Source organism: Onychostoma macrolepis, chromosome 22 (genome assembly GCF_012432095.1).
Source record: "Onychostoma macrolepis isolate SWU-2019 chromosome 22, ASM1243209v1, whole genome shotgun sequence".
Taxonomy (NCBI): domain Eukaryota; kingdom Metazoa; phylum Chordata; class Actinopteri; order Cypriniformes; family Cyprinidae; genus Onychostoma; species Onychostoma macrolepis.
Window position 1 is genome coordinate 4045394 of NC_081176.1, and position 11280 is coordinate 4056673.

Sequence of the window (11280 nt, forward strand, 5' to 3'; positions counted from 1 at the left end):
TTTAAAATAAGGTGTCAGTGTAGGATATGTACATTGGAGGATGGAGGGTAGTGGTTAGGTGAAACCATAGGTATTGGGGGCCCCTTTTGAAAATCTGCTTAGGGCCCCCAAAATGCTAGGGCCGGCTTTGGCCTAACCCACGTTTACAACTCCACCTGATTAGCTAACTAGCTAGCAGCAGAACATACAAAAGTTTCTTGTCAGTTTAAATAAAGTTTATTTTAGCTAATATAGGTTACCTTTAAGGGATAGTTCACCCAAAAATGAAAATTTGCTGTTAATTAAATATAAACACATTTATTAGAGGCTCCAAAGTAGATACATGACAAATAGAAATGAAAACTATTTAATTGCTGTAACTGATGATGTAATTGGCAGAAATATAAAGCAGTGCTTTTGTGCAAAATCAGTGTTATCATGATCCTTGTCCTCATCGTAAGTTTCCAGAATATCCTTCATTTTAAGATATTTGGTTTGTTTTAAATCTTCTGTAAATTTTTTTAACAATCTTTTATTGCAGTTATTTGCAATACAGCTACTGCTCCATTTTCTCTCATGATTTTGATTTTGTCTTTACTTGTCTTGTATTTTAATTCCAGAATGATTTAAATGACACAAACCTCACAGTAAATTCATTGTTTTCAGCAGCTTCAGTATGAAACTACTGCATATATTTCTAGATGGGCAATATCAACTTATTACTGATTTATTGATAATCATACTGGCGTGTTGCCAGATTGGGTCGACGATTTCCAAAAGCTCACCAAAACCCACCTAAAACTTTGATAATGTCATTTTTATTACGGTGTAAATCAAGGTTGACAAGGACCATTTTTATTTGTGTAAATGTAGCATATAATAGGGTAGAACAGGTTTAGGGGAAGTGTATATGATGTCTATTTTTGTCATGTAAATGTTTGATGTCAGAACTAAAACACTGTAATTTGTACCATGGATTTTGCCATCATATAAATCAGTAATGGATAGCAAGCTGGACAGAGATCATTTAGTTTCATTAACACTAATGTCCCAGTATTTTAAATAAGGTAATCAAATATTTTAAATGATTTGTGCATATAAATATATTTTATTTTGTGGTAAAAGGCAAAAATTGCATGTTATTCCATGAGCAGAATATTCATAGACATGTGTTTTTTGTTTTATTCAACTTTACAACAGCCTAAATAAACACAATTTTCTTCTGAAACAAGCAAAAAAAAAAAAAAAAAAAGTGAAATCTCATAATGTACTAAATAAAGTGAATTACTCATAATAAATGGGTTCTTTGGATTCCTAGTTTAGACATTAGATGTCGCACTAATTGTATGTATTTGAACGCCTTAATTATAACAGAAATATGAGGAAATATCAGATTCTTGTTAAGACTTAAGGACTTTTCTCTTCAGGTGTGCCCTCGGTTAAACCAGTTGAGCAAGAACACGGGGGTTTACCTAGGCACACCATCGAAACACAGACAGTGAGAAATGGTGATGAATGGCTTTTTGATTGCATTTATACGAAGAACACAGTTTTTGCTTGTGCATTTATACAGACAAACGCTTTTATTTACACAAAATCAGCATTTTGTGACTCTGGTTAAAATGAGGCTCTTTATTTTGCTCTCAGTCTGTGCATTAATGGCTGGTAAGTGCTTTTTTATTACAATATATTATTATTATTTTTTATACAATGTCTCTTTAAGCAAATGACAATGAAACAAAAGTCCTTTGTATCTGTTTTATTAAGTTTTTAGGCCCATTGCTGTTTTAAGTAGTTGAAAGCTTAGAATGGAATTGCTAGTTTTATAGGCTATGTTTGTCAGGGTTGCTGAGCCGATTATTAATTTTAAATTCCAGTGATAACAATAAAAATTATTTGAAGCTGCACATTATTTTGTTTAATTTGTGTAGTTGTTTTAGTTAATTGTAGCCATGCACTTTTTGGGAGAGGGAAAGCAAATTGAACCACATAACGAAACGAAAGACTGAGATGAAGTTAAACAGTACATAATATACTTTACATTCTTAATATTAACTGTGTCTGAATGGGCATTCAAATATTGCTTAAATGGGCAATACTGAAAATTGTCTGTAACATTTTCACAGCACTTATATAAATGACATACATATATGCACATATATATGTCATACTTACAGTCATGGCACAAAATATTGGCACCCTTGGTAAATATGATCAAAGAAGGCTGTGAAAATTAATCTGCATTGTTAATCCTTTTGATCTTTTATTTTAAAAATTCACAAAAATCTAACCTTTCATTGGATAATAAGAATTTAAAATGGGGGGAAATATCATTCTGAAATAAATGTTTTATTTTTTTGTTTTTTTTCTAATACACATTGCGAACAATTAACGGCACCCTTTTATTCAATACTTTTTTAAACCTCCATTTGCCAGTTTAACAGCTCTAAATTTTCTCCTATAATGTCTGATGAGGTTAGAAAACAACTGACAAAAGATCAGAGACCATTCCTTCATCCAGAATCACTCCAGACCCTTTAGATTCCCAGCTCCATGTTGGTGCTTCTTCTCTTCAGTTCACCACTCATTTTCTACAGGGTTCAGGTCAGAGGACTGGAATGGCCATAGCAGAAGCTTGGTTTTGTGCTCAGTGACCCATTTTTGTGTTGTTTTTGAGGTTTGTGTTTGGATTATTGTACGGTTGGAAGATCCAAACATGGCCCATTATAAGATTTCTAACAGAGTCAGTCACTTATTGATTTTTTATCTGTTGGTATTTGATAGAACCCATGATGCCATGTGTCTAAACAAGATGTCCAGGACCTCAAGCAGAAATATAGGCCCACAACATCAAAAATACAGCAGTATATTTCATTGTACACATGGGGTACTTTCTATCCCTGTGTTCACCAGTGATGGGAATAACGGCGTTATAAATAAACGGCGTTACTAACGGCGTTATTTTTTTCAGTAACGAGTAATCAAACGAATTACTGTTTCCCCCGTTACAACGCCGTTACCGTTACTGACAATAAAATGTGGCGTTACTATATTATATTATTATAATTAAATTTTTCAGTTCATCTGAATGGATGCGCAGTGTAGCTGTATTTGACGTACCATAAACTCTAGTGTGAAGGCGCATGACTCGCCTCGCTTTCTCTCACATACCCGCACGCAAAGAAAGATACAGAGCAAGAGAGTCTTTCATAACATGCAGAAGTGACGCACTACATGTAAACGATATTCTTTGTTGTATTTTCCTGTAAAAATAACGGAGTTCCTTTGGAATTCTTCAGCTTTTAAGAGTCGGTTTCTCTGGTAGTGGACGGAGCTAATGCGAAATCAGCAAATCAATTCGCGCGAACGCAGACAACATGATTAATATTCATGAACCCAGCAGTTCATTAATCCTTAGTGCGTTTTATATTGATGACAAATATGCATTCATACTTGGTTATTCTAATTACTAAAGTTCTATCATCATATAATATTGAATTATCATAATATTATATTATAATGCTTGACTGACTGATTCTAAGTGTTAGTAGATAAATAGTGTAGATTAATGTACAATGTTTTATAATAATAATTTATTCTTTTTAGTGTCCATTTCATTAATTTAACATATTTAATATTGGGGGCATCCAAAGTTATTTGACATTTGAATTTTTTTTTTTTTTTAAAGTAACGCAATAGTTACTTTCCCTGGTAATTAGTTACTTTTATAATGATGTAACTCAGTTACTAACTCAGTTACTATTTGTGAGAAGTAACTAGTAACTATAACTAATTACTTTTTTAAAGTAACATGCCCAACACTGGTGTTCACCAAACCCATCTTGAGTGTTTGCTGCTAAAAAGCTCATTTTTTAGTTTCATCCGACCATAGAAGCCAGTCCCATTTGAAGTTCCAGTCGTGTCTGATAACTGAATATGCTGGAGTTTGTTTTCGGATGAGCGAGGACAATTTTTCTTGAAACCCTCTGTAACGTTATGAAAGGTTTTATCCTTCATTTATAAATTTTAGCTTTAGGGAACCAAATCGTAGAAATTTGGTTTTGATCTGATTAATTGATATTAATCAAAATTGTATAATTTATACCTTATTAACAACTCGTCCCGCGAGTATTAATACGTATAATTCAGCAATGCTTCTTATTGTTGATAAGAATACAGAATTGATTGGGAAATTTGCCTGAGCAACAGGTAACATGATCTATGGCAAATAGTTTAACGATTTGAAAATCAAGGCACCAGACTATTCATTAAAAATGAATCGAGCGTTTATTTACTATTCTAAGGCACAATACAAATAACCAAAACACATACACACACATACACATATTATGGCAAGATCAAAGCAGTTTGAAGGAAGGTAACTATTCTCTTTTCTTGAGAATTAAAGACGACCTTATGGGGACGTCACAAACGGAAGACTCAGTTATTGTTATCTTTTAACGATTCATTCAATTCAACCAGCTTCAGTGAATAAGAGATTTGTCTGTTTTACTTGCTGTGAGTTTGAAGTTGAATTGAAGGCTGTACTTCTTGAAGGGTTGCTGAAAGGGAACCCAGGACTTTTCCTGCTGACGTGTTGTTGTCGCGTGACGTCACTCGGGATTCCTTCTTTGGATTTGATGACTCTCTGGTAGTGCGCGAATAGCGAGTTTTGAAGTTCTTACGCAGCAGTTTTGCAAGTTTTTCTTTGGTCAGACGTGGCCAGGGTGTCGAAGTCTTTTGATGATCAGCCAGATGTTTCACAGCACGATCGAGGGGCAACGCCCAGACTTTCAGCCAAGTCTCTTGCAATTTCACCAGTTGTTTCACCCCGTTCTTTGTTCTGAGCACTGTTCAAAGTTGGGGTGTCTGTTTTATCGGACAGAATTAAGTCCATCCTAGTCACTGTCTGACCCAATCACATTGTCTCTGTAGGGAGGAGCCACGCTCCACACGACTCAAACTTCGTGCATACATTATCTGCTCATAAATATGTCACCTAAGCCACAATATCCTAGCAGATTTCTACAAAGTGTTATAATCATACCTTATGAAGATAAAAGTCAACATTCATCTATTTCAATGTACTGGACTCATCATAACGTGACATTTAATACCAAACATGAGTTATATATTGAATACCTATAATTTTACCTACTAAATGGTTTAAGTCACAGATTAAAATATCCTAAGTTCTGATAACTACAGTCTGATAACTTAAAGCATCCTTTCCATTATCTCCACTCCTTGCTGAAAGTGTTCGAAAGTGAAAGTAAAATCTGTAAAAATAGCATGCATAATAAATTGTGAATATGAATGGGAATATACTTCAGAGATATTTTACTCATAAGAATTTCTAGGGGTGCCAATAATTGTGTCCAACGTGTATTTGAGAAAAACATGTATTTCATAATGACATTTTCTCCCATTTTAAATTCTTATTATCCAATGAAAGGTTATATTTTTCTGAATTTTTCCCCAAAAGGTGTAAACTCTCCACATCAATTAATGCATTAATTAATGCAATGATTAATGATTACTGCAAATTCCAATTGTTAGTTCCTGTCTCCATTTGAAGAATATTTTGTCAAAGGAAAAGTTGCAAAAGGCTCAAGGCAATTCTGCAGCCAGATGAGCCCATAGTGGGGAGTCTATTTCATCTGAAGTCAAGTATGCATGTCATTTACTTAGATTTTTCATTAAAAAAATCAATATCTTTAATTGTTTTTCTCTGAATAGACTATGCAGTTGGCATGATATATGTTTACCTGACTATTAAATTGTAACATTTAATATTATTCTTATTTAACTCTGAAACGACTGAGTCTATTAGATTACATTGGATCCACTCCAACCCTCGTATTCAACCAAAATATCCACAGGATTGGACGATGTTGTCCAGTCACTTGTTAGGCTCTGGCTCCAAGGCGATAACTGGCTCAAGCTTTTCTTTCACTTTCATCATCAGCAAAAGATCCTATGCTAATACGGGACAGTCCGCCAGCGGTCGTGGGTGGGGCCTGAGCAGCATGACGTCATACTGCATCCAAATTTTGCATCCAGTGTCTCCTTTAAGCAGTTGTTGGTTTGTGTTTTAGGCGTTTCTGCTTTTGTACAAGTGGAATTGTCAGTGAAAGAGGGAGAATCTGTCACTTTAGATTCTGGTGTAATAAAAAACCCAAATGATCTGATGGCATGGCATTTTAATGAAACTTGAATTGCTGTAATCACTGGAAATCAGAGTAAGATCTGTATAGACTATCAGTGTGTCTTGAGATTTAGCGACAGACTGAAGGTAGATCATCAGACTGGATCTCTGACCATCATGAACATTAGAACCACAGACTCTGGACTTTATAAACTACAGAGAAGCAGTGGCATCATGAAGAGCTTCAGGGTTACTGTCATTGGTGAGCATCATTTAGTCAATCAAAGCACTTTAAAGGGTTATTTGAACTTTTGGTTTCTATTATTTGTTATGAGTGAATGTGTGAATCAATGTTCTTCTGCTGTTTGTTTGTTTGTGTACATTGTGTAAATTGGTTGCAGCATTAAGACAAATAAACAATACATAAAAAAAAAAAAACGACAATACTAAACTGATTTGTTTTAATACTCGAGATTCTGAAACGAATGCCAGAGAGGAGGGCTTGAAAAGCAAAACATATTTTCACAACAATTTCCTGTTAATTTTGTTTGGCTTATAATTAACTTGTCATTTCTTCTTCAGGTGTTGCTCGAGTAGAAGTAGTGTCTCCGACAAAGGGAGATTTAGTCACTCTGTATACTGATGCTGAAACAGACCAACAAGAAAAGATTAGATGGTATTATGGAGACATTCGTATAGCTGAGATCAGTGGAGATCTCAGTGATATCTGTACAGATGTTCAGTGTAATAATGGCACTGAGAGATTCAGAGACAGACTGAAGGTAGATCATCAGACTGGATCTCTGACCATCACAGACACCAGAACCACAGACTCTGGAGATTACACACTACAGATCATAAACAGAAACAACAGCAACAGTACAGAGTTATTTAGTATCATTGTCAGTGGTAAGTTATTGAGGAAAAGGCAGATTATACATTTAAATCATATTATATTTTTTTGTTAATATTTACAATTTTGCATTATATAATACCTCCTTTCAGCAGTTTTTGGTTTGTGTTATAGATGTTCCTGCTGGAATAAAGAGAAAGTCTGTGCATGAGGGAGAATCTGTCACTTTATCTACTTGTGTGATAAAATACCCAAATGATGTGATGATGTGGTATTTTAATGACACTCTTATCGCTGAAATCACTGGATATCAAAGTAAGATCTGTACAGATGATCAGTGTAACAGATTCAGAGACAGACTGAAGGTGAACTATATGCCTAGATCACTGACCATCACTAAGACCAGAACCACAGACTCTGGACTTTATTATTTACATATGAGCAGCAGGACCGTCAGGATCAGCATCATTAAGAGTTTCAGTGTTACTGTCACTGGTGAGTGTCATTTAAACAATCAGGGCACCTCTCCTTTTGGAAAACAAATCAATAAGTGTTTTTATTTTATTTAATTTTATATATACTGTACATTACATGAATATCAATATCACAGTTTTCACAGCAAGATGTTTACTAATGTTATTGATGTGAAAAAGCAATAAAGCCAGTTTTTCCGTGCTGCTGTTTGTTGTTGAGCTCATTGTGTTGTGGTGCTGTTTTAACTGCTATACTTAAAACTTAACTTTATCAGTTACAGCAATATCACACAACTCTTGACCAATGTAGAAAATATCAAAGATATCAGTAAAACACTTGCTTTTCACTAATAATGACTGTGTGTTTTAACTGTTCCAGATCCAGGTCTGTCTTTCTTTGCTATATTTGGAATATGTGGTGTTTTTATGGGGGCAGCTGTCATTGTGTGTTTTTGCTGTTGGATATGCTTAAATAAGAAACCGGTGAGTATTACAATATTTATTGTGGAAAAATCATCTTTAAAAGATGCAAAAATATGTACTTCCTTCTAATTCGCCAAATAAATTATGTTTAATTAAGTATGTTATTGTTCAACAGGCAACAGGAAGAAGCACAAGATACTATACCACTGAATCTGAATGTGAGAACTCAGATCTATGAGATCTGTAAGTGTTATATGAGTTCCCTGTATGTGATTTAATTCAGAAATAATAGATCACTGCTCTTGTAAGTTTAAAATGAAGAACAGTGGCATTAATACATTTTATATCTCTTTATCATAGCTGAAGCGAAGCAAAATAATGCTTTGCAAAATGTAAGCGATGACAACGAATGAACGATAAGAAAGAATAAAAATTAACATACAGCACACAGGAGCATCAGCAAGAGTTGGTTGTTAGTCACCATACTGCATGCCAGATCCAGACAAACATTGAAAACTCAAACTGTTCTGTTACTTTAGCTAATATTTCAACAACATCATATCAATCTCTCTGTCATTCTCGTGGAGAGTTCTAAATCTCAGCAACATGAAAAGTGAAGATTTGTTTCTCAATGCTGATTTCAGCTATGAGTTTCCAGCTCCATATTTCCATATTATGTCTTCATCTTAATATATTTCAGTAACATCAGTGTTTAGAGTAACAAAATCTCTCTTCATCACACTGACTGTACTTCATTTGTCTCAACACCAAACACACCTGAAGAACAGACTTCTGTTGATTTACAAATCCTGAAATTAGCTGTAGTTTGAAATTATACGTTAATTGATTTTTAAATTTGTTACTTTTGTTATTATTCATGATACCTGTAGAATTGTTTTTAATCATTTTTAGAGATTGTTTGAGATATTATTTGTATGTGTGTCCAGTAATAAGCATTAAAATACATATTTAAAACCACAAGAACACCTTTTTGAGAATCTTTCTGACAATCTGAGCCTGAGCCATTTTCTTTAACATTTTAATACATTTTGATGAGATTTCCAGGGCTGTAAATCACAATTTCATAATTCTCTGACAAAACAGAGACCGGTGTTACGCCCAGCGTCTAGGGGTAGTGAAGATAAAACTCTAAGCAGGGCATAATTTAACGGGGTTGTGATTATGGAATCCCCAAGCACGATACCCTCCGGCCGATAATCAAACAAATACACGATGTTAGATCAAAGAAAATGATTAGATTTATTTAATACAATCAAGTGGAATTTAGAGCATCTCTTCAAGGTGTCCCAAAGGCCAAAATAACAAACAAAACCAATCTAGAAAGAAAAGATGATAAACTAAATAACCTCAAATATGGAAAATAAAATACATCTTACTTCCCTAACTACCAAACACAAAACAGAACGTCTCGGTTACGTACGTAACCCTCGTTCCCTGATGGAGGGAACGGAGACGTTATGTCGTGACGACATAGGGGATTTACTTGGGAGCCCCAATCATCTCTGACTTAAGAGAAAACGCCAATGAATATTGGCTAGTGGATTTTGCATACCTGCACCACTCCCTGTGCACACGGGTATAAATAGGCGGCAGGTGCATCCACTCATTAGGTTTTATGCTGAGGAGCCGAGAACGAGTCCCTGGCAACCAGCGATGGTTCGAGATTGTGGCATGGGGACATAACGTCTCCGTTCCCTCCATCAGGGAACGAGGGTTACGTACGTAACCGAGACGTTCCCTATCTGTCGGTCACTACGAGTTATGTCGTGACGACATAGGGGTCCTATGGAAAGCGATGCTGACAAGCGAGTGCGTGACAGACAAATGCCATGCGAAAGGTCGCAACCTTCCCATCGCCCCAGCGCAAATTCGCTAACCTTGGTGCCCGCAGGGACCACTGAGTACATCGCTGCTGGAGATAGCCAAGCAGCTGTTCCTTTCCCAACAGAAGTCGGAAGGGAGTCCAGCGGCTCAAAGGGACCCCTCTGAAGCCCAGCCAGGACAATAGAGAGATCCCAGGGGGGCATCAGGGGTGGCCTAGGAGGGTTCAACCTCCTGGCACCCCTCAGGAACCTCACGACGAGATCGTGCTTTCCCAGGGACCAGCCGTCCACTGCATCGTGATGGGCCGCAATAGCAGCCACATACACCTTCAAGGTGGAGGGTGACAGCCTATGCTCCAACCTTTCTTTCAGGAAAGAAAGCACTACTCAAATCGTGCATCTTCGGGGGTCTTCTCGGCGAGAAGAACACCAGTTCGCGAACAGACTCCACTTCAGTGCATAGGCTTGCCTTGTTGAAGGAGCTCTAGCCTGAGTGATGGTCTCTACCACAGTCCGTGGGAGACCGCTCAAGTCTGCCGCATCCCATCCAGGAGCCACACGTGGAGGTTCCACAGATCTGGACGCGGGTGCCATATGGTGCCAAGCCCCTGAGAAAGGAGGTCCTTCCTCAGAGGGATGCGCCAGGGAAGAGCTGTCGCAAGGTCCGGGTGGGCCAGTACGGCGCGACCAGCAGGACCTGCTCCTCGTCTTCCCTGACCTTGCACAGTGTCTGTGCAAGTAGGCTCACTGGGGGAAACGCATACTTGCGCAGAGCCCGAGGCCAGCTGTGTGCCAGTGCGTCCGTGCCGAGGGGGCCCTTGGTCAGGGAGTAATACCGCTGGCAGTGGGAGGACTCGCGGGAAGCAAACAGGTCTACCCTGTTGCACTTCCGGGAAGAAAGGAACCGGGGCAGGGCGTGGTCGCGAGCCACGGCCCGTGCCGAGGAACCAATCAACTCGCCGCGAGGGCTCAGGACTAGGAGGTGTGCATGCCTCCAGCCCGATGCTCGCGGCGGCCCGGGAAAGCTCGGCCGTCAACTCTGGGTCCGATTCGGCGGCCGCCGCGACTCCCGAGGGAGGCAGCCCCACCGAATCTTCATCCTCAGAGGACGATTGCCCATCCGCCGATGCTGCGATCGACATCTGATCCTCTATCGGCGCACTGAATGAAACGCTGGGCACACCGTGAGACGGCACAGCAGAATCACCGGGAAGCCGCACAGAACAGCTGCTGCAGGAGGAGTGAGAGGTCCGTGGGGACTGGCCCGGCCGAAAGGCTCTCACTGTAACCCTCAGATCGCCCAGAGCACTAGCCGATGGTTCTCTGCTCGTGGGCAGAGAAGCCAGCGCAGGTAGTGACAGAGGGAGCCCCTCCCATCCCCATGAGGAGAGAGAGGCGCGATCGCAGCGCTGCCATGGTTACACGCTCAGAACGAACGTATAAACCATCCACGAACGCAGCTTCAGCGCGCTGGATGCCCAGACACTGAAGACAACGATCGTGGCCGTGGACGGAGGATAGGAAACGACCGCAACCAAGAGGACACGGCCGGAACGGCGT

The 11280-nt window shown here is 38.7% G+C and overlaps 1 protein-coding gene across 2 annotated transcripts; it reads left to right on the forward strand.

Annotated features, from left to right (window-relative positions):
* Nucleotides 1-5911: 5911 nt before the first annotated feature.
* Nucleotides 5912-8646, forward strand: LOC131529783 (uncharacterized). 2 transcript variants are annotated; one of them, XM_058759680.1, is made up of 6 exons: nt 5912-6389; nt 6710-7036; nt 7155-7475; nt 7833-7936; nt 8052-8119; nt 8237-8646. In XM_058759680.1, exons 1-5 carry the CDS (start codon nt 6305-6307, stop codon nt 8112-8114), a joined length of 900 nt encoding a protein of 299 aa, XP_058615663.1. In that variant the 5' UTR covers nt 5912-6304; the 3' UTR covers nt 8115-8119; nt 8237-8646. The 2 variants fall into 2 exon arrangements, with proteins under 2 accessions (XP_058615663.1, XP_058615662.1); XM_058759679.1 differs by having other exon boundaries at nt 7833-8646.
* Nucleotides 8647-11280: the final 2634 nt, after the last annotated feature.

Coding starts and splice junctions, on each gene's coding strand:
- LOC131529783 (XM_058759679.1), top strand. CDS start 6,305: ATGAACATTAGAACCACAGACTCTGGACTTTATAAACTACAGAGAAGC. Junction 6,390..6,709: donor CTTCAGGGTTACTGTCATTG/GTGAGCATCATT, acceptor TTTCTTCTTCAG/GTGTTGCTCGAGTAGAAGTA. Junction 7,037..7,154: donor ATTTAGTATCATTGTCAGTG/GTAAGTTATTGA, acceptor TTTGTGTTATAG/ATGTTCCTGCTGGAATAAAG.